General features: G+C 31.7%; 1 protein-coding gene across 1 annotated transcript; it reads left to right on the forward strand.

Annotated features, from left to right (window-relative positions):
- The first annotated feature begins 18,225 nt into the window (after nt 1-18,225).
- On the forward strand, nt 18,226-25,226 carry LOC105626112 (sodium/potassium/calcium exchanger 6, mitochondrial-like). Its single transcript, XM_012207424.1, has 9 exons — nt 18,226-18,282; nt 18,351-18,568; nt 20,040-20,362; nt 22,361-22,441; nt 22,849-22,968; nt 23,418-23,744; nt 24,194-24,312; nt 24,456-24,609; nt 24,865-25,226. The coding sequence occupies exons 1-9, from the start codon at nt 18,226-18,228 to the stop codon at nt 25,224-25,226; spliced, it is 1,761 nt and encodes a 586-aa protein (XP_012062814.1).
- Nucleotides 25,227-25,559: the final 333 nt, after the last annotated feature.

Genomic DNA, 25,559 nt, shown 5'->3' on the forward strand with positions numbered 1-25,559 from the left:
TTACATAATGCTATGCTTAATAAAAAATTGAATCAAAAAGTCTTCTATCATTTTGTAATTTTCGTGATAGTTAATGGTTGAGCAACCGGATATATGCTTGTTTAACAATATTTAGAAATTATTTCGTCAACCATTGCGAAAATTGCAAAATTGTAAAGGACTTTTCGATTCAATTTTTAATAACGCTATATTTATTAATGTCTATAGAATATACAAAACTTTATTTTGCATTATACTGTCAACTAATTAAAAAAAAACTCATGTAAATTATTAAATAAAATTTGCTTTAGCTTTATATTTGCATTGTGAGTATACATATAAATATAAATTTTAAATAGCACATGTTTAAATGTTACGTTCTTTATAAGTTCATTTAATATTTAAACCTTCTTATATTTCCGTATAGCATTAATGTATGGATTTCGCTCTTATCTCATATAATACGATTTAAACAATTACTTCGGTTGGAGATTTCGCCGTCTATGGAATATTAAAACCACAAGCGTCGCGTTTCCCGCTGACGCGGTTCAAAAATTTCATTCTACCATCGCAATAAATTCGCGAATTTTCATTTCGACGGCAACGAAAACAATGAGACTACCGTGCGATTCGATGTGCGAGTGTAACAGCACTAGAAAAATTTATATTTCACCGTGATGAGTTGTACACATACAATACACAAATACGTATTAATGTTATTACGCATTACATTAAAATTCGCGACCCTAGTGCCTTGTTTACTATGCACATAAATTTAATACTTTGTATTCTACATTCCATGATGTTATCGATCGCCTCTACTACAAATTTCTTCGCAGAATCCTTCCGTTAGGATAATCTTGTAAGAGCTGCAAAGTCTTTGATAGGTTTCCCTTTGCGAGAACAGCTTTCTACTTCGATCGTATTTCAAACTCGAAGGTGAATGACCTCTCTTTTCGGAAAACCTGCTTTTTTCATTCCTTTTGAGTTTCATCGTAAGAAGATTCGTGTTGCTCCCAAAGGGATGCGAAATCGGCTATTATTTCTCGTTTAACCGAGTGAAATATTCTTCGTCGGTTAGGGAGTCGTTGGCAGATGTAGATATCGATATTTCGCCGTTGGCTTCGAGCCGATAGTTATCGCTGTCGTTAAAAGTTATCTCAAGTTCACAGACATGGGCAGAATATGAATATTCGATTCATAATTCTGCATTTTTATCCTCAAGTTTAAAAAAAGAAACAGTATAAGTCTAACAGTGTTTTTCTTTGAAGCGTTTGTTATGTCTCCTATACAGTTTTTAAATAATAATTTTTGCTACTGAATAAAAATAATCGTGAATAATATTGCAATAAGCATTTTATTAAAAAAATAAGATAAAAGCATTTTCCTTAAAGTTATAATTAAACTGTATAATTAATTATAACTAATGTTTATACATATATAAAATTAGTTAAATAATAAAATAATGATTATAGTTATTTAAAAAACTGATTTTTACAATATACGTATTTAATAATTGCAATAATGTATAATAATAATGTATAATGCGTTTATATATGTATTTTGATGTTCCTTAATAATAAATAAAATACCATGCAAGACTTTCTTGTATATTACATAGAATTACAAAGAGATATAAAAATCTTTCGGTGTACAAAAAAAAATTCGTCTCGTTCATTTCTATGTACATTAATATTATACAAAAGATTTCCTGAGAAAAGCAGGAAGCAGATTATATAATGCGAATATTCCATATAGTCACAATACATGTATACAGCATATACAAGGCAAACCCTCTTTCCAGCAAGTTATTAAAGAGAGATTGCTTTTACCGTCGCCCGTAAGGAGAACGAGTGGTGTTCTGGAAGGAACCCGAATTCAGCAATTAATTCCCGCTTAGTTCAGCGAAATATCTTCATCAACCGGGAAGTTTTTGGTCGGCACTTCGACGCCAGACTGGAGTGTGATTAACCTTTATATAATAACGATGTTTTGCAGATCATTAATAGCGAAATCTAAAGAGCTCGATCTTCAATTGTCTAAAATACGAATCTTTAATTTAGAAAAAAATAAATAAATTGCATACATTATGTAATTATGAAGTCTCTTATGAGGAAGAATGCTTCTCGTATTTTTAAACGATAATAAAGAATCGTATTATCCCAAGCCGGTTGAACGATTCGTTTAAACCACCAGATTTACTGAGCTCAACGTGTTCCGTGTGTAATCATCGATATTCCGATAGAATCGCACGGTCGGGACTGCATCATTAAGGTTTTAGCAAGGGTTGCTTAACCAGGGTTATCTGGAATGAGCACACGTGGAATTACGGAGAAACAGCGCCGACTGAAAATTTGCCCTCACTCGGCTAGCCAGCTTCTCTCTTTTTGGTTCCTCGCTAACCACTCACCCCGTTCTTCTTTTCAACGATACGGACTTCACCCTCGTTCGGCGAGTTATCTCGGGGTACCCTTTATCCCGGTCTTTTGCCTCGTCCAGCGAATCAAAGGGACACCCCTTCCCGGCACGCTCGTCCGGCCAATTTCATTATGTACGTCCTGTCGACGACAGGACAGCGTCCGAAAAAAATTGTTGGATCCGCGAAGTATTTGAGTGGCCAAAGAATGCGAACGAAAGTGATTGTTGCTGATAATTGTGCATTCAGCTATCAATAGTGATAGTTATATGTAGATATTTATTTTACAAGCCTGAAGGTTTTTATATACGTAAAACTTTTTTAAGTCTATATGAAGTATCAAGCAACTTAATGTTATCTAGGTATCTTATTACATCTTTGTTGTTTAATAACTGTATAAAGAGCTTTCTCTATATAAAAAAAAAATGTTACATAGACAAATTAAAACTCAATCTGTTTCTTCAGATTAATAAAAGACATATTTTTATTTAAAAATAAACTTTTATATAAAATACATAGAAGTGTGTTATTCTTTAAATATTTTAGTCTAACAAAAAATCTTTAGTTGCATCATCCGATTTTTTTGTCGTATGTGGATTTCTTAATGATATGTAAAACATATGACCGATCCTTTGTATATAACATCGTATAATCTAGTTTTTGAAAGTTCAGTCCGAAATGTATACGCCAACGTGCTAGCTGTAATTAAGGAAACATCCATCGCCACCCTTGCTGTGCGCGCGGATTCACCCTCGTTTACCATGCTACCACGAGCCCTTCGCTTAGCAATTCGCTCGTTGCCTCCTCTCTCAAATCAAAGGAACGTCCGTCGTTGCTTGGTATATCATGGTCAATTTCATTACACGCGCAATGTCTGTCGTTGGGTAGACACCTTTGAATTTACCATTAGTGTCTAACAAATTGCAGGTTGTGATTTGCAATGCATTCCTGTTCAATTCTCTGTACGGGTAGTGAATGTTCAATGTCTTGTAGACAATATCTATTCCAAAAAGAATCGATAGATAATTTTTACAATTATACACAATATATATCTATATATATATATATATATATATATATATACTCTATAAAAATTTTATAGAGTATATAGAGTATATAAAAAAAAAAGTCAGAAATTTACAGATTTAGACAAAAATGAAAGATTTCTCGCGAGTTAAATCTTGGAAAAATATTAATAGAATATTGTTTCCTCTAATTAGATTTCAAGTTAATTTAAATTTTAGATTTATCAAAACATCTAAATTAGAAAATTATCTTACGTAGCGGAATTTTTTTGCGGAATCGATTCTAAATTATGTTTTTAAATTTTTAGATAAAATACATAAAATATTATATTTTAAGAAGAGAAAATTTTATTTTTTTATATTTTTTTTAATCATTAATGATATTACATACAATTTTTCATTATTAATAGAATAGTAATAGTAATAGAATATTAATTTATATATTAATAGTAATAGAATATTTTTATTTTAAACTTTAAAAAATAATTTATTTAAAAAAAGACAAGAATAAATCATAAAGCTTGAGTTGGGTCTTGTAATATTTTTATTTGAATTCGATCATCGTTTGTTTAGCTCGGTGCAAAGTGATAGGATAACTTAATAAAACTTTTTCAGTAATCTCTTTCATGATTTCATCTTTTTAAAGAGTAGATGCTTCGTTCAATTGTCTTACAATCCTTGTTCATTTCGTATTATCGGTCTTCCGAAACTGTCTGCAAACTTGGATGAGTCGCGAAAACAAATTCGCGATGATTAATTAAAGTTAATTACAACTTGAAAGCTCTCACGAGTATTACGTTTCGTAAAGATTAATTCAGAAACCTATAAAATCCTCTTTTAAAAATGAATAAATAAATACGCTGATATATATTCAAAATGAATACATTTTTTTATATTTTTCTGATTATGCAAAAAAATTGAGTGAGATTATAAATATTTTAGTCTAACAAAAAATCGTTAGTTGCATCATCCGATTTTTTGTCGTATGTGGATTTCTTAATGATATGTAAAACATGTGACCGATCCTTTGTATATAACATCGTATAATCTAGTTTTTGAAAGTTCAGTGGCACTTTGACATTAAAAGTCTTGAAAATGAATTAAAAATAAGAAATGTCGAGAAGGAAATTACAAATAAAAAAGTGAGTTATAAAAGCGTATTGTTGTATTCTAATTGATTAGAAGTGGAAATTGTACATATAACAATAAGCAAAAGAAAAGAAATATGTAATTATTTTATTAATGTTGTAAATTATTTATTCTGATGTTTTTAGTCCCGATTTTCATCCAACACTACAAAATGTACAAAATGTAAACCTTCTGAAGTTACAGAATTATTAATTTGAAATAAATGACACGAAGCACGGAAATCATTCGTATCGATACAAGGGGAGAGGATATGATTTTTAAAACCTTTTTAATTATTTCTTGGCTCGTTAACTTTAATCATCTTCGGCGAGTGTAACTTCAAACCTCGTGCGAATGCGTCGCGCAATGGTATTGGCATGCAAAAGCGCATGTATGGGGAAAAGTCGGGCATAAATCCGACGGCACTGTAGTTTCTGGCACTGGCGAGATGTGGCCTGGTCGTGGTCTCTTTCAATTAGACGACCGCGATGGTTTGAAAGTAACGAACCACTTTCCACACGACGCTTTCTTTCCAAGAATTAAATAGCAAACGACCTCTATTTGAGTCACTTGAAGAAATATATATTGCTACCAGACCTCGACGCAGAGAATGAAAGAAGATTCGATAAATCTAAAGTTTAACTATTTGGAACTGTTGAAAAAATCTGCTAAATGAGATAAAATTATTTGTATTTATTCATATTTAATAATTTACTTTATATGTCTACATGCAAATAAATAGCTTTATAATATATAAAGCAAATTATATGATAATTAAGTCTCTTCAGTATTTAATAAAAATAACAAGATATTTATCAAGCTAAACTGACAAAACTATTACGTTACTTAGTTACGTTGAAATGCGCACGTGCGCACGTTTGTAATTCAAATGAGCGGAAATTAACAATTTTTGTTTCAAGTGTTTCAACACGGTGCTTCATTACTGAACATTATTAAACGAAACCCTGCAATACAGGTTGGTGGGTAGTTAAATTCTGCATATCACTATCATTCTGTTAATTATAACGTCGCACAGCGACTAATTACAGCATTAATTATAGAAGCAATATATTCGCAAAGATATTACGGATTGTGAAATAGGTCATCGATTATAATTGAATATTTCCAATTGATATTTCCGGCTTCCTTATTATCAAGTGAAACCACTCAAAGAATTTGTATGCTTCTTGTGCTTGTGTAATTATACGAGATGTTTTATCGTTTTCATAATTCATTCAAATCAATATATCCATTCTTAGTTTTAATAAGATGAAATATAATTGTGTGTGTGTGTGTGTGCGTGCGTGCGTGCGTGCGTGCGTGCGTGCGTGCGTGCGTGTGTGTGTGTGTGTGCGTGCGTGTGTGCGTGCGTGTGTGTGTGCGTGCGTGCGTGCGTGTGTGTGTGTGTATGTGTGTGTGTGTGTGTGTGAGAGAGAGAAAGAGAGAAAGAAAGAGAGAGTTTACGAGCGTGTATTCATTTCTTTCAGGCGTTTCATTTAATCAATCTTGATGTCTAGCGTTTACCTTTTCTGAATACTTCGCGCTGAAAACTACGGTCCAGTACTTTTCTATCGTCGCATGTACGTACACCAAGCCGGGCTCGCACAAAGGCGGTGAAGTAGTAAAGTACTCGTATTTTTAGACGTCCCATATAAAAGAGTACTCGTGAGTAGAAGTGGGATCGCCTTTTGTCCGTCGCTGGTAATGAGCGACGCGCGACTCAGAGTGGGACGAAACCAAGCTGGTATACGGTTGAGTCGGTTGGTCGCGGAAATGGACAGATCAGACACTTCTACGTCGGACGCCCGACATCGCCATATACCGGGAATGCTGGGGGAGAAAAACGAGACCATCTTTCTCCCTCGGACTCCCTTCGGCCAGTTACTATCTACCGGCGGCGACATATAACGAGCAACGGACAAACTGTAACGAGACTCGCGCATGGCTACCGTTTCATCGCGAATATAATCGTCGGATATCCTTCGCTCGGCCGATTTTCGTTTTCCGAGTTAATTTGCCACAGCACGTCAATTGCGCGTTCCTTCATTCAGCGAGTGAGAAACACGAATAGAAATTTTTTGTAGGAATTTTCAAAGCGTTGCATCGTTAATGATGGATAATTATCTTGATTATAAGTTTTTTTTTCAGAATTATGCATTAAATTTATTTACAGAAATATATACACATGACACTAAGTTTTAGAAAAAAATTCTCGAAAGTCAGCTTTAATCCCTTTTTGTATCAATTAACATTTAATTTCTATAAAAACGAGTAGTATCTAAAATTTTTTGAGAATCGTTTTTTTATACATTGCGTAACTAAGTAAGTTTGTAAGTTCTGAATTTCGTGCAACTTTGAGAAAGTCACGATTTTATATGCTCTCTGTTATAGTTTCTTGTGTTACCTATATCTTGCGATAGATGTTTCTAGGAAGTTGAAGCTTAGCATAAATAATTTATTGACTTTAAACGAGTGTGTCAGATTATTTGTCGGGCAGTGTTTCATCAGTGTTTAGTAGAAAGTCAACGACGCACTCGGCAAAGTCAGAACGAAGTTCGACCGATGGAGAGTCACGCGATGCTTGTACTTGTAAGCGAAGACAAAGCCATAGAAGAAGAAGAAGAAGAAGAAGAAGAGAAGAAGAAGAAGAAGAAGAAGAAGAAGTGGTTGGGGATCTAAGTAAGGAAGAGACGAGAGTGAAGGCTTTCTTATCTGAATTTCAAGTACCATGCCGTGAGAGGAACATTCGCGTCTTCTTAGAGATTTGTGGTACAACCTGTAAAACTTTCGTGATGCCATCGAGATTAATTAATGCACCGATTTAAGCGCGCTGTTATCTTCAAGAGATATATGCTGTACGTAAAATAAACATGCAGAGGTAGAAAATAATACATCACAAACAGAATTGTTTTCTGACAAATAAATATTAGATAATTCCAACAAATTATCTTTTCCTTTTTCAATATATTTTCGATATATTCGTATGATATACTGATTCTTGAGTCATACATTAAATTTTATAACATTAAAACAAACGCGTCAATATTTTATACATCGATGTATTCTAAAGAATACTTTTATTAACTAACGAAATCGCATCAGGATCGGTGCCATTACTATTACTTATGGTGTTCAAGCGTTTTATTTTCCCCAATAATTCGCGATCATTTAGCTGATGGTGCACGTTTTCCTAAGACGATCAACTATTCTACGTCGTGCGGGCACAACGATATAGTCTCTTATCTCAATTTCTAGCGGACTACAGAATGTAAGAAGTATGTTTCCTAATGGTGGTGGTAAGCCAGTTGTAGGAAACTTTCACGATATCGTCGGGAGCTAATTAATGCGCGTTGTAAGAGGGAGCAATTACTGAGTTGGCCCCATTTAATTTCGGAGGCAGAATAATTTCGAGGCTCGCTTAAGGTGGAAGTGGGTCGCGGAATGGGACATTAGCATACGATCGTGTATGCGACATCGCGTTAGTTTTTTTATCTCGCTCTTCAGAAGAAGTCACGTCTCGCTCTTCTTGGCTTTCTGCTGGTATTTCCGCACGATTGCACCGCACAAACGCTGTCCTTCGTTATAAATGTTGCTACTGCATAATGTAATTTACCATCGACATCGCTTAGGACGAGTTTATGAAAGAGCTTTACTTTACGATGATATTGCTAATGGTGCTTCACGTTTTACTCATTGCCGGATTCACGTTTAGCTGTATGTATTAAAGCGCAATCGACTCCGAGTAGAATGGTAAATTAATTAACATGAAATCTAAGTGCAACGCTGTAATACGCTTGTGATGTGTATCTACATATATCTCTTATATTATATAAATTGGGATATTAACATTTCCAAGCTAAACGATTTAGCATTTCGTTTACAACTTTTGTAATTTCTTCAATTGTGCAATTTTAACATAATTAAAATTGTAAAATACAATTACAAAAAGAATTATTTATTTCTATCTTGATATTTTTATTTACAAAAATTAATTTTAATATTTTTGTTGGTAATAGAATTCCATTATACAAGAAAAAAAACAAGAATATTTAAAAAGAAGTAAAATTTTCCATTGAGAAAGCACTTTAAAACAATTTATCATGTTGAAAAGCTTTGTATTCTGTTGAGATCTTACTTTTGCGTGCGGCTTGAGTTCGAATTTTCGGAAAATCCGGAGAGCGAGCGGCTTAGTGATCCTTCGCACAGAAACTTGAATGAACACGTAGGATTTTCGAACAGAAATCGTAATCTGCGGGTAGTGGGTTTCGGTAGTATGGTATAGTCGTAGTTAGTATATACACAGAGAAAAGAAAAAGAGAGAAAGGGAGTGAGTGAGTGAGTGAGTGAGTGAGAGAGAGGCGGGGGGGAGGGAGGAAAGAGAGGCAGACACGCAAACACGTTGAAAGCAAATAAAGACGAGTATCGAAACTAGATACACCTGTATTGGTGTTACGAGCAGCTAAGTTATATCATTTCGCAAAGTTGAAGGCGCTAGCATGGCTTTACTTAAGCCCTCCTTTGGTTGCAATAACGAGTTTAACGCGCGGCTGTTGTATCATGATTATCTGTTTTACGATCCGATCGAATAATTAGCTCAAAAACTACTACTTAACCCAAATCCTTCTTGTCTTTTAAATATTCAAAAAGATAAAAATAAAAATACATCCCTTATATTACCACTAAAATTTTTTTCTTATATATTATTTCAGGAAACATTAAAAAAGTATTTAATTAAAATAAAGTAACTGTGTGTACATAACATAAACAGAGATTTTAAATGGAATTAAAAAATTTATTAAATTAATATATAAAATGAGAGCGATTTTTTTAAGTCAAAATTTAAAATATTTAAAAAGTATTAATTAAATTCGAAATTATATGAAAGTGAAATATTTTGCCATAAAACGTTAGATTAGATATATTTGATGATTATAAATGATTTTAAATTATTTCTCAAATAATGTATTTATATGATATTAAAACGATTAAATCTCTAATCTAATTACCGTGTTAAAGGAATTATATTGTATTATAATAGTCTTTAATTATATTAAAATAGATCAACAGATATCACAATGTAAGTAAAATAAATTTGTGTATCACTTGAGAACATACCTTGTCGCGAAAATTCAATCGGAAAAGAATTTCTGTCAGATTGTTTTTATTACTTTCTATACTTTAACTTTGTGCAATTTATAAAATTATGCATTGATGGACTTCGTGGTATTTCTGACATTTTTTAATATTCTACATCGCAATGCGCGGGAACAATGAGTGCCAGTACAATGCGAAAAATTGTGTATATAAATGAATTCAATAAAATACCATTCCACTTTGTATATTATATTCATGATTACTCTGTGTGTTTGGGGTATTGGCTTTTTATAATACAAAATACCTTTGTAATAAACGTTAATATACAGTATATACATTCTAAAATAAAGTTAAATTAAATTGTATAATGGAAAAGAAAAAAAAGTTGTACCTTATGGTCTTCACAATTCATTTCCAAATTATTTTTTTATTAATCACTTAATTTATTAATCATTTAATTTATATTTTGTAAATTTCCATTTAATATGAAGAAATGAAATCAACACTTCACATAAATATTGCGCACATATTTCCATTTTTAAATTAACTTATAATTTTGCATACACATAGCAACTATATTTTATACATTAATAAATATTTCGAGAAAATAAAGACCTCGATATAGAAAATATAACAGCGCCAGGACATACCCACAGTTTTGAATCGATATTTCGCAAAAAGGATAGATATAGGAATTTTCAAAGGTACAGAATTATATAAAATTATAAAAATTATATTACATTACGCAAAATTTTTTTTATTTTTAAGATATAATTTTATTTTTATTAATTTTAATTTTTAAGATATATTATTTTTAAGATACCTTTAATTTTATTGAATATAAATAAAAATGTTATATCAAAATGTTAGGCATAATTGAATTTAAAAGTATTACTTGAATTTAAAAGTATTACAGAAGTAAATAAGAATAAAAAGAAATTTTAAATTCTTCTTTCTTTTATTAAAGTGATGTTGGAAATTAGTATAAAGAATTAAATCGAAATCACTCAATATGAGAACAACATGCATTTTCTTTGAAATGAGATTAATGTAACATGTTAAGTTTTACAAATGTTTACCTTGTTTTACTATTTAATTCAGTGTTTAGATAGTTGGAAAATCACATAAAATAGCGAAGGCAATCGCTTTGTGTAAACGAACACAAATATGTGCATAATTCCACTAACAATTCAACTAGATTTAAAACATATTGTATTCAATCCTATGTAATTTGATTGTCGAGAAATGCGGGTGTCCGTTGTCTATTTCGTTATTGTTCGACATTTCAAAATTATTTTATTAGGTAATTTGATAAATAGAGAAAATAGTACATTCGATAGATTGATACGAACGATAATACGCGCGATTTTAAATTGGTAAATTTTCCAAACGAATTAGGAACGAGAGCACACTTGGGACCTTTCGAATGGATGAACGGTATGAATGCTAAAATATTTTCTATTTCGATTTGCCTCTGTTCCAATCTTTTCCCTACACTGTTCTCGTTCTTTCTGCGACGCATTTCTTAATAAATGAACCACTTTAATCTCGTGCTCGAGACTTGTAACTCACCTTCTCAATTTCGTTGATAAAACAAGATAATCAATATTACGCGAATTTATATACTTATACATTATACTTATACACTTATACATTTTCCATACAATTTTTTAGTCATTTTTCAAAGTCATTTGAAATGTTTACCATTAACTTTTATTCTTTATAGTTGCAAAAATATGCTAAAAATAATTTTTATTAATATTTTAATTATGTAAAATAAATTATTATTTATAGAAAAATCATCTCACATTCTTTCCACAAATGTAAACCGATTTAATTTTACATTATAAGCATATTTTCAAATAACACAAAGTCTAAAATTGTGACATAAGACATTTTTAAGTCGGTTTCAGACATTTTTTGTTATCTAGGTTAATAATCTATGCATAGCAAGATTCAATGTTGATGCGTACACCCTAAACATACAATAAAAATTACAGTGATGTCATTGATCATGATCGTCTGTTTGCTCGGTGCGGTCGATGAGGCCAGGATACTGGCGGTATTTCTCTTGCATGATGTGAAGAGTCACTACAACGTGTACAAACCGTTGCTGAAGAGACTCAATGCGAGAGAGGTTAGGTTACGAGATTGTCACAGTGACGCACTTCCCTCAGAGAATTTGCTTGGTCAACTTCAACGTGGACCTTTGGTTCACTTTATCGAATCAAATCAATACTCTACCGTTAATGTCCTGATTTAGCAAGGTTTTCTAGAACTAACGGTCCGTAAAGATTTTTATGAATCTATATTGAGTTATGAAATGAAGAAGATTATCGATATATGAGAAAACACTTTGGTTTATTAGTGATCGAAATTTTTACTATCAAGCTTTGGTTTTTGGATATCGTCCAAGCTTTAAATATATCTAAAATAGTAAATGCTGTCAGCTGTGTTGGATTATTGTGGTTGAACGAGATCTTAGGAATCTTGAGAATTCAAGCTACATCCCTAACATCTTCAGCTCATATACCGAGCAATAAGTTTACTTGAAAGGACGATTAATACGGCACTTCTACTAATTGTCAAGATGGTTATTAGGTTGGGAAGCAGATGCACGCAATTTATCTTCAAAATTGTTGTTAGGAATTATTCAATGTCTATCGATATTACTATTTTTATCAACTAAAGTATGCGCCACAGATGCTTCCATTCAGTGCTATCAGAATTATGAGATTAATAAGTATCTACTTTATCGAATAAATGCGTTATCGAAATAATTTCATATAATGATGAATGTCTTCGCTGTAATTTAACTTTCTAAATATATATATATATAAAATAAATAATAAATTTCGTAATAAGTTTATTACAGTTTTTTAAGATTAAATTTGGGAAATTTGAGAAGATTATTAATGTTTCAGATTGATTGCATTAAAAGTCCGATAACTATATCGGCACGCAAGTATCACTTCTGAAATTAATTCATTTAAATGAATATATATAATAATATATATAATATATATATATAATAATTCAACATCTTAACAGACCATAGTGGCGCTTCGTATTTAAAATATAATTAACATAAACGATTTTATTTCCAAATGATTTTATTTCTTAATGATTATATATAATAAAAATGTAGACAAAAATAGACTTAAATTGATTATTGTCACAAAGCCATTGAATTTTAAAATACTGCCTATTAAAAATAGCATCAGCCTACGTAACATGATCGATATCAGCTGAAAATTAAGCGCAAGTTAACTTAAATCCAGAATACATTCCGATTGACCGAGTTATAACACCGCAAGAAAATACTTTTTCGCACAATTTGTCCGACTTTGATGCTTTCCAGTTCAGGATATCCTGACGAGCAGTCATTCGATCGTAAGTTTGGCACGTTCTCTGACGTCAGAAGTTAAGGAAATCGGAGGTATTCATATTCCAATATCGGGCCACTGCCCATGAATCTCTCGCCCATGGATTATCTGGACTCTCAGAGCAGAAACGGCGTTATTTACTTTAGTCTGGGATCGCAAATAGACACGTCCACTATACCGAACCAGGTGTTTGCCGCCCTTTACCGAGCATTCGAGCAAGTACCGCAGCAAATACTGTGGACGTGCGCCAAAGAGAGAATGCCTCCGCTACCGGGGAACGTTAAGTGCATTGGGAGGGTGCCACGGCTCTCCGTATTGTGTACGTATAGCTTTTTTGTTTCTGTGAGGGATTAAATGTCGAAAGAAGCTTATCCACGAAGGTCACGAAAAGAGCACTCCTTTCTGCTATATAGCACAGACCAAGAAAGGTTCTTGATAATGGAGTGGATGTCGATAGAAAGAGTTTTCAAGTGTTCTGATTTCGTTTTCTTTCTTATCGTGTATTTCTTTGAAATCTAAAAAAAAATGAAAAATTCTATCAATTAATTTGATATTACGATGGGCTCAAATTTGAATTTTAGCGTAGTCCTAAAAGATATCACAAAAGACACACATTCTAGTTTATCGTCTCTTTGAAGACATCTTAAAAATTTCAAAATGTAAAATGTAGATATTATTTATTATGAAATAATTCTTTACATCAACTATTAATTTTTCTTATTAGAATTATCATAAATTTTGCCATAAAATGATTGACGCAATAAAAAATATATTTAGATATATTGCAACATTTTTTATTTTTATTATAAATATTTAAATCTAATTATAAGATAGCAGTTAATTAGAAATTGCACAATTTTTAGTAGAGTTATACTAATTTACACGAAGATTTTTTTTATTCTATGATATATTCAGATTTTTTAATAATTCTATTTCTATGATATATTCAGATTTTTTAATAAGATCGCTCTTTTCAGCTCTTCGTCGATTGCGTTATTGACAGCGTGGTATTTGGTAGCAATGAATCCCCACATTCATATATACGCAAAGAGAATAATGCGTATTTCCGTACCATCGGGCAAATCATTTATTTATTACGATATTATTATCCGGCGATCGCATAAAACCCATTCGAACTTTGCATTATCGTTAAATAATCCGCAGGTCAATTTGCACGAATATTGAACGGCTTTTAATGCCTATTACAAATTTACCGTTTGTTCTTGTTAAAGTAGCATGATGCGTCTATCAAGATACGCGAGGTAAATTCTAAATATGAAAATAAGGCAAATCGAAATCAGAAAAGAAAAACAATCGGTTTTAAACTGATTAAAAAATATGTCTGCAAAGCACAATGTTCCGTATTTCAGAATCATCTAGTATGAAATATTTTTCACATGTACCTAAGTATTTATACGTATATTCTCTTTCGAATCAGAGAAAATATTTAATGAGTCGCGCGATTTTAGAGCAATTATACAACTTTATTTCTCGACCTTTTATGATTTGAAAGAGATAATCAATTGCTTTAGAAATGCAGTGGGTAAAAATAATTGCATCTGTATCCATAGCATATACATATCGTCTGCACAATTCATACTATATTCAAGCGCAGAAACACGCGATGCGTTTTGCTTTTTAAAATTTTTTTGTGATATGCCGTTCGCATATACACCTAAAGGGAACAAATTATTTTCAGGTATTCAGTCGTTTTTCCTCTAAACCACCGCCGCGTGACCAACGTTTTTCATGGAATTCCATTTTCGCTATATTATGCAATCAACCTCGTTATCCTTATTATGTCGTTTTATCCGTTATTGTAGCTTCATTTTTGCACTTAAATTTTAAATGCGCTATCCAAGAGTCATTGCCACTTGTAATGTTCTTCACTTTGAGATAAAAGATTGAAGAAAACTATTAAAATTTTAATTAGTTATGAACTGATATTAAGTACGAAGTTTCATTTGGAGAAGTAAAATGGATATAAAAAAAATAAAATTCAAACAGAAAAGAGGATGTTGAAATTAAAGTGCAAATAATTCTCATTTCTAAAAATCAAATTCAATCCTTATTTGTAATTTCTTTGTAATCTGATGTTATATCAAAATTTAAGTGGATGTCTTATTCTCTTCTAGAACTAATTATTATATATTATTATTATTTAGTTCTAGAATTAAGATTCTTTTTTAAATTCTAGAGATTTTTATATTTAAAACTTTTGTAAATTATTAAAAATTCTTGCAATTTTATAATACATTTGATGTTATCTGTGCATACTGATAAAATAATTAAAGTGTTAAAAATCTTCTGATAAATTGTAAAAGAAGAAAAACATTATCGACCGCGAACACCTATCGAAACCATCTGCTTCAATGACTAGACAGGACCTATCAAGCATCTGTTGCAACAAGTTCTTAGAAGTCCGTCGGTAATTGTCAGATGAACGACCGTAATCTCAGATTAATTGAACCTCTTCCTTGTTACTGGAAATCCTGATATAGCTTAACATAGCTCGACAAAGACTAAAGACAGCTAAGACGCGGCTTTTTACACAGTAGAAAAACGATGACGGTAAAATTAAATTTCTACAAATTCAAAGTACAAAAGGGTTTAGTTTATTTTATCTCCGTAAAATGGAATTATAAAATGGAGTAAAATGGAGATTCTCTTTATTTACTTGCAATCATCACACATTAATTATATCTTCAAAAAAACAACGATTTATGAACATTATTACATTTGATAGGAAAAGTGGATATTTTATATCATTAGAGAGCAATACATTCGTTCGATTCATCAGTTGAATTTTTTTGAGCCGATCTATGTATCCGCAATGCATCTGTCATTTTTAGTTTTTATCCCAAACATATAACCCCCCGAGTGAAGCGGAATAGTGCAACTGACAAAAATATCAGAACGCGATTTATTCATTCTTTTGCACGCGGATATTATTAAACGAGCCGTCATGCCATTGTATTTGTTGATGTAACTACGCAACCGTATGACATGAAGTTTTAAATAGATGTGTTTAGTATAATAATTAAATAAATTTCCACAATAACATTTATTTTTGTATGAAAATGGACTCATTGAAAATGAGGTACATGTATTCACGAAAAAGATTCATTACCTTTTTTTTTTTGAAGCAGCCAATTTAATTGAGATAAATTGCATCGTTATTTTAACTTTTACAACGACCCTTTGTTTTATCTTTAATATGAGTTATTCTACAAAACACACGGCAAATGGCTTAAGCATAACCGAGTGTGTACACTCGTACATACTCGGTTTCAGCAACACAATAGTACCACGCCATTACATTAATTGTAAGAGTCATCTTATACTACGGAAAGAAGCTTTTGCATATTCTAGCCTTATATCACTCACACGCTTTATTATAAATGTGCAGGTGGCACAGAGAGCCAAAACAGGAAACCGGAAAAGCCAAGCGAGCGCGCTTGGCTCTCGTAGGGAGAATAAAAGCGCAGTATAAATTGGGGTAAAGCCGTTGGTTCCTTTGTGCCTTCTGTGAATGCAATTCAATAAAGTGTTTAGAGCGAAAGCAGTACAAAAGAAGTCTGGCGATAAATGACAATTTGCTGAAGTTGGCAATTACGGTGAAGTACGCTGCTGTTGAAAGGTGGGCTTAATGGAAAGTTGTTAGGAAGTAGGCAACAATAGAAGATAGACTGATAGAGAGACATCAGAATATGAACTCTATGATTTTTTCCAGGATAATTTGCATGGTCAAGTGCTCGCTAGAGAGACTTCTACAATTTTACACTAAAATAACAAATTCCTCTTAAACCCAATTTATTCTTGTTACATTATTCAAGCTCTGTTCGATCTAAATGATTTATCGTTTTTGCAAATCGATTGTGTATGATAAGTTAGATTTATAAAGTTAAGATTTCTCGTTGATGCTAAAATACTAGCTTTAATTTTCAGGCACAATACGAAAAGCAGTATCATTTTTAATTTAAACAATGTTTAAAGAACGTAATCTTTCAGTAATCTTTGTAATTATTTTAATAAGCTTAGTAGTTAGTTTAAGTTTAAATTTAACGAACGGATATCTGATAAAACATTCGAAAATTTAAAATTACCCAATATTTAAAATTACACAATACGCGTTTCCAATTATTAATATTTTAATGTACGTTATGTGCGCATTGTAATATTTTAAATGAGAAAGTATTGTATAATAACGGTATAATAACAATATCGGTTTCTAGCTCGTTGAATTATCTTTAACGAGCATTTCGAGAGAAATAGTTTTCGCATTGTTCCCTTACAGAATATTTTCGTGCAAAACTAATAACAACCGTGAAAGTTCTTGATTAGTTATAGCAAATCTAATGAACTGACATCGGTTTACGTCACATCGTTGAATTTTCATTATCTGTAAACTGACAATAATATCGAGTAAATGTCGATATAATATCACATGCTGAATGACAACGTATCCGTTTGCGGAGAGGCTTCCTTCCGTGCTCGTTACATAGCATTTCTTTTTTTTCGTCTCGTCGAGAGCAAAAATGGGACAGAACGGTTGTTGTGCATCTAATGAGCCTCTTGTTGCTATCAGTCGAGAGTGCGGATGAGTATACCTGTTTAGTCTCACGTCAAATCACGCGAGATTCTTGAGTGCGCACTCCTGTTGTCGAGAGAAATCGACAACTATCACTTTTTCCACAAAGAAAGATATGTTGCATCATATTTCTGTCTAACTGCAACTAAAATTCATTTGCACTGTTCTTGAAATAATCATTTCAATAAATCAATTGTAATTGATGTTGTTATACTTGATATTGTCTTTTATATATTTTTATATGTTTGCTTCGTAAACAAAACCAGACACGGAACAATGTCTTAGATTATTAGAATGTTCATTAAGTTTCCTTGCAATTATCGATACGTATAGATTGTCCTATTTCATGCGCGCGCGCGCGCGCGCGCGTGTATGGTATGTCATTGTTACAAATTCCTTTTATGTATGCTTCATATTGAATTTACGTTTCGAACTATGCGCATAGTCGGCATAGTATGCACTACGTATGTGACAGCTTTCTGTCTATATCGCTTGAAGTTTCGCTCGCTTCTGCTTGAATAGGCAACGATCGAGCGGATCCGTGAAAGGCAAATACACAAAATATAGGTTACATATCGCTTCGTTGCGCTTTTATGCTCTTCGAACATGAGGTCGCAAATATCGAGTCTTTTTTTAAGACATGGGCATCTACCTATACGAGAGGTGAATTGTTATCGACGTCTCTTCCAGTTTGGGTTCTCGTCAAGCTCCTCATCGAATCTTTTTTTCAGGATGATTGCTCGTACGTTTGGCAAATTTCCGCCGCGGAACGTTGTGAGTGGGTGAGGAACACTGAAGACTGCTATTCAGATTCGATAATTCAATACACGATACTGTTATTCTGCTACTTCAGATCCGAAAACATAGCATTGTTTGTTGGCGGCTTGGTTCTTATACTTTTTTGGTTACTTTATTTATTCTTGATCTTGGGGACTACAGCAGATAATTTGTAAGTTAATTTATTTTGTAAATTGATCTATTTGTAGATCATTTATTAAGAAACAAAATTATTGATGAATTTTTGCATATCAAAAATTCTCTATCAAATTTTTTTGTATATTACTTGTCATAACGTATTTTCGTAAAAAACGAAATAAGTAAACAAAGTAGTAAATAAACATAAAATATATATTTAAATGTAAGTACTTGTAAAATTGTAAGTTTTTTAAAATAAAATTGCATCTTTTCTTGATACTGAAATTGAGAACTTTGGCCAAGTTCAATCTCGATGAAAACGTGTTACCGTCTACCGAATATAGATGATTACATAACTACAACGAATTTTGACTTCTGGCAACTAACCAAGCCAATAACCAAAAGATTCATGTTTTCCCATATTTCAAATGTCTATGTTCTATGGAGCGGTTTCTTATAAAATGATAAACGAAAGTTTCTCTATTCTTTCGAGTTATACAAATATAGGGAAAATGGCAAATTGCCATGTTTGTAGACTCGCATTCAATAACAAAGTTTTGGAATCCTGAAAAGCGTAATTTTCTAATTATATTTAAATACTTAAGTATCGTTATTGTCATAAAAATTGGCTTTTATTTCAAGCTGTTTTTTAATTTGTTAAATTATATGAGAACAAAAATTTATTATAATAATATATTGTCAGTAAGATCAACATAACGTAATAAAATACAAGCTATAAATTTGTAATGCGATTTATCAAATGGTAAAGAACAGATGTATTATAAGAACAAATGATACTCGATATTTTCATTGTTTTTATGCTGGCAGCTTTAAATCCCATATATCTTTAAAAATTGCTAAGATTTTCGTAGCATTTATTTTGTTGCGTTTAATGATAAAAATATGGTTTTTATGTTATTAAATTTGTTGGAGTTCAGCTTTGATGTGTGTAATCGGTATAATAGTTAAAACTCAGTTAAGAAAGTAAATTTACTTTTCTGTAAATAACATACTTTCTGCATGCAATAAAATAGCAAATGTTAAATGTATACAGGATTAGTTTAATAATATGCATTTCAAATGAGCGACTTTCAAATGTCACTTCCTTTTCAAGCTAATTGGTTCACATACTTTACGTTCCAAATGTTCCAAATAGAGTTGTTGTACACATAATACATATAATTTATACATATAATTACATGGAAATTGCCATTCAACAGAAAAAAACATAGATTTTATGTTATGATCAAAAAATAAAATTTAACAAACCGAGAAATTACATACAATATTATAGAAAAAATATTATAAAAAATGTATTACAAAATATGTATTATAAAAACAAGGAATATCCATTTTAATAATATTTAAATCGAAAATCTAATTTGACTTTCCAAGACTATTCTTGGTCTTGTCTATCAATAAATTCTTCATTACAGGATAAACTGAAATACTTTAGACATAAATATTAGTAGCATTAATGATTCATTACGACGTTTTTATTCCAGTTTTTGTCCAGCATTGACAGTAATAGCCAGTGTAATGCACCTATCGGATAGCATAGCAGGGGTGACAATATTGGCATTCGGAAACGGCGCGCCTGACATCTTCACGTCCCTCGTGTCAGACGACGAAGCGATAATAATGTTCACCGAATTAATCGGCGCAGGTGTCTTCGTGACCTCGATGATTGCTGGTTCTGTCGCGATAACCAAACCCTTTAAAGTTTCGCTCAGGTCTCTCATGAGAGACGCCTGTTTTTATATCGTTTCCATATGCTGGATAAACTACGTGGTATGGGATGAGATAGTTTACCTCTGGGAGGCCATAAGTACGTCTGCTATCTTTATTTGAATCCGATAAGCTAATATTGGTTGATTCTTTCTCACTCTTGCCGCTATATGCTACGATTCTGTATTTGCCATTTTGATGACTAATCGATTATATCATACAACCACATTCATAAATGCGATAAAAATAAACGTAAATTATTTTTTTTCTTTGTCATTTTCATCAATTTTTATAACTATTGACTTGCAATTGACAGAAGATTGTAACAAGCACAAACTTTACGGAAAAAATGTTTTATACACAAAAAAGGTACTGCAAAAAAGAAATTATATAGATATCTTTTTGTTCATATTATTATAAGATATTATCGATTATTATCTCATGTAAGAGAAGATACAGAGAATTAATTATTATTCGTACTTTATATTCGAATGTTAATGCTAGTAATTTATGCATGAATACCTGAATAGAATAAATATGATCTCGATCGTTCCACCTTATGTCAACTGAATAGGTGATTAACTTATATTAATAATAGGTTCCATAAATTTTACTTAAGCTAATTTTTGGACTATTAATAGAAAAAAATTGTTATAATACTTAATATTGCGATATATTTACACGCACGCACGCACGTACGCACGCACACACATATACAATATAATATTATATTATTCAAATTAAACATTTAAATGCTAATTAAATGCTAATTAAATGCTAAGCAAAGTAATTAAATTGTGATATTGATTTTGTCAAAAATCGGAATAATTATATAGAGTAGTATTTGGTAAAATTTATTGATATTTCACGTACCAAATTACGTCATGAGCGAGAAAGTTTATCTGCGGGAAGCCATAAGTGGTTTCATTCTGGAATAACGATAATTCTTCGGCGAATTTAATTAAGCTACGCCGCAATTTCTCTCCACCACCTGCCTGACTGGGCTTGCAATCTGACTGTCGATGAATTTTTGCGGGATTCCGCGGCAAGGAATCCGTTTCATCGGGAAAACAGGGATTATTGTTGCATGGATAAAGTCCATGGAAATAATCTTGCGCCCGAACAAAGCAGAATAGACGGAAGCTATTATTAAGCCACGCATAAAGCTGCGTCGAATATAATGATTCATCTTTTTTTATATTGCACGACGCGATAGTAAATAGATAAACAGACAGAAATTCAATTTTTATTTATTTAGATCAGTGTTTCTCAAACTTTTTCAGACTACTACTTTTTTAATTCTCTATCAAATTATTTCTAATTTCCCGTACTTCTTAGATATATGTAATAATAAAATGATAATCTATATTATATACAATAAAAAATAAAAATAATTTATTATATACATTTATCAATATTTTTAAAAAATTACAAAATAAGAATTCCAATTATTTGTATAGTTATGCAATATATATATATATATATATATACCATATATTATATATATATTAAATATACGCAGTTCTTATTAACATAATATAAAAAATATTTTATTGAAAAAATCTATGTATATGTTTAAAATTCATTAAGTATATTTAAGGAACTTTAAACATATACATGAATATACAAAGAACTTTGTTGGATAATGATATGATATATACAATTTCATATCATCAATTTTTTTTATTGTTTTCTTATGCCTAATTCTCTCTCCTAAGTAGAGAAGTGTCCACTTTGAAAAATACTGATCTAGCTTGATAATTCGTCTGAGCAATTTTAATATATAATTAAATATAAATGATACATGATGAATACATAAAAAACTTTCGCTGTATCTATTTACTATTTGCTTCATTAAAAATTCTTAAAATGGATTCCTTTCCCAGCATTATTACTTTTCTGTTTTTGTATTAAAAAGAAGGAGCAATTAAGATTTTTTTTTCTTTAATTAGAACATAAAAAGGCAATTATTATCAAGTTTTTTTTGCGTAATATTATGTATGTGGATCATTCATTATTTTAGCGGTATGTGTAGGAAAATAACCTTGCGAGCCAAGCGACATTAATGCTTCTTAATGCTGATATATTTTAATTGCAGGTTTTATTCTGGTCTACATATTGTTCATTGTGGTAGTCGTGATAATGCAGGTATATGACACCAGAGAGGAGACTCTGAAAAGTACGTTGCGGTATTCTTCGATTCGCAAATCACGAAGAGTCTTTAGTTTTTACTTTTTATTTTAGACAGTAAAAATTTCGAAAACTCGTAACTTCCAAAAAGTACACAAGTTTACATTTAACAATGTTTTCCTCGAATGTAAATAAAATTTTACTCTCTGCGGAAGTCTAATTCGCGAGGAGAGATATATATATATTCCCGAGATACTTCTATGCTCGAAATTTTATGATTAGTGTGCGTTCAAGAACTTCTATTTCTATTCTAAAACGAGAAATATCTCTCTTCATAACCCATGAATTCGCTGCAATGTGAAAAAGATGACTAGCTCCTTCCTTATCGCCTACAGAAAATTTTCACCATACTAAGTATCGATCTCCTTTCCCGAGAACATTCTTATGTACTTTCAGCCAGAATCCCAAGTGTGCCCGATCCAGACGTCCTGCATACTTACTTGGCGAATAGAGACACAGGCGCCATTCCCAAGATTCCCAGTAGAAGCCGACCTTTTGGCTTACATGCCAAACTAGGTACCAAGCGTCGTTTTTACGACTCATCGCACATATCTTTACATCTTTAGTTCTTTTGAATTTTTCAATAGTTCGAATTTTTTTCCGGAACGATGCGTTTTTTTCCGCTTCATAAGTAAAGTGTTCTGACTTCTAGTAAAGTGTTCTGATTTCTCGCATGTTTAAGATGTTGTCAATCATTTACAAGTAAAGCTTGAATTGTAACATTAATTCTTTGCCAATTATTTTTTATAATTCACTATATTGCGTTTAGCTCATAATTTGTAATCAAATATGTGTAATAAATATTTTTAATATATGAGAAGTAAATCTTTGATATTTATTCTATTTTTTTTGTTTAAAATTAAAGTTTTTAACTATTGTGGATTTAGTTTGTTCTTGTTTTAAAATTTTGATATATGATTTAATTTCAATTTTTCTTTGTACTGATATATATTTGTATGTGCTAGATATCGCAATCGCTGTGGAGCTAGAGAGAGCCAGGATACGGAGTGGTTCTGTCCAGTTAAGGCCGGAAATTAGTGACTATGTTTCTGACCGACCGAAAGGTCTTTTCAAGGAATTTTTATATGATGTCAATCCAATCAGTAAAGAAGATTGGAAGAAATCGGGAATATTGTTTAAGATTATCTTGATTATACGTTCACCCGTCATGCTACTGTTACAGCTGTTTATACCTGTCGTAAATCCTACCGTTGAAAAAGAAGGCTGGTCAAAATTACTAAATTGCTTCCAGTTATGTGTAACACCTACGATAGCACTATTTTTATTAAATGGTTAGTTTCATTCATTGATACTGCTCGTAACAATATATAAATAATATATAAATAATTATAAATCATGTACATTAATAATTTATTTAAGATAATTAAATTGTAAACTTTAAAATTTTAACTTTTTAACTTGATAATCATTTATGTATTTCTTGAAAAGTTATTTAAAATAGAAGATAAAAAGATATAACCGGAATTTAATTTTTTATTAAAATATTAAAGATTTTACTTATTGCTTTTTAATATTTTTTCCATACATTCTCTTCTTGTGAATAATTTTCCATGATATTACAGAAATATTCTCCGTAAATATTCTCCGTCTTCCATTGCAAAACGATAGATATGAAATCCAGATGAGCAGTCAATAATGCATAATCGTCATATCGACACTTGACGTGGCATAACAGTCGGTACCACTCAACTTCAATTTCATTTTAACTGTTTTATTGCAGTTTGGCAAACGACTTTTGGCAATTTGCCACTGGTACCGTTATTCCTCGTTGTCGGTTCCATAATTGGTGTAATTGTATTTCTAACGACGCACGTGGATCGTGTTCCAAAATTTCATACTGTGAGTACTTTTCTTTCCTCTTGTGCGGATGGAATTTTGGATAGGAATTTTTTAAGCATCTACTATTACATTCAAAAATACGAAAAATCCGTATTCGACGGATTATTAATAGCCAAATGTGTTGAGAATTAATAATATTGCAGATATTTGCATTTATCGGATTTTTGGCTGCTATGTTGACAGTTTATTTAGTGGCCAGAGAAGTCATGGCAGTACTCCAATGCATAGGATACTCATGCAGTATATCTGACGCCATGCTAGGAATCACTTTTCTTGCATGGGGAAACAGCATCGGAGGTGAGTAACATGAAAAATGTTTCTTTTTTTTTTAAGTTAAAGATGTATACGGTAATCAAAAATATAGTTGAAAAAAAAAATTGTACTTTCTTGAATTAACTTTTCAAATGCGATAAAAGAAACAATATAACATAAATTGTAATAATCGTAACGTTATGACATTTTTCGATAATTATATCTCTTTAAAGTTTCCAATTAATGTTTCATTAATGATTGTGTATTCAAAATATTTATATCAGCTAAATCACTGCTTAGATCTAATAGCGAACATCGCTATAGCCAGACGAGGATTTCCACGCATGGGATATGCAGCTTGTTTCGGTGGGCCAATGTTTAACACTCTACTGGGACTTGGACTGACTTATGGCATCGCTGCAGCCACTGATCCTGAACAACATACCAAGATTAGGATCGGCGATATGGCACCCGGCTGTCTAGCTTTTCTCCTGTGTTCACTAATAGCTACTATAATTTATCTGAACATCACGGGAGCTATCGCACGTTTCTCTTACGGTGGTCTCTTATATTCAATCTACTTTGCTTTCATTCTCATACAATTTTTAAGCGAATTCCACGTTATACATCCACTTGGCACTGATCACAGACCTGATGAATAAGACTACTACTATCTACGGCATTTAACGTATTGCTTTTTATATGTAGTTATATCATTATATATAAAAATGCAAAATAATAATAAAAGGTCTATTTGCAATTAGTTGAGAATCATCCCCTATTTTCCTCTATTCTCACAACATTAGTGTTGCAGGATAAGATGAAAGAGTAAAAAGAGTAGAGTAAAGAGTAAAAAATATGGAAAAGCGCATCTCTCATGAATTATGTTAAATGAGTCAAGATTATATGGATAAGAGGAAAGATGCATTTTTAACATGGAGCGGAAGGCAAGCTTCGTAGGAACGTTCGGGCACCGGATATATACGCGAAGGAAA

Source organism: Atta cephalotes (genome assembly GCF_000143395.1).
Source record: "Atta cephalotes unplaced genomic scaffold scaffold00004, whole genome shotgun sequence".
In the NCBI taxonomy this organism is placed as follows: domain Eukaryota; kingdom Metazoa; phylum Arthropoda; class Insecta; order Hymenoptera; family Formicidae; genus Atta; species Atta cephalotes.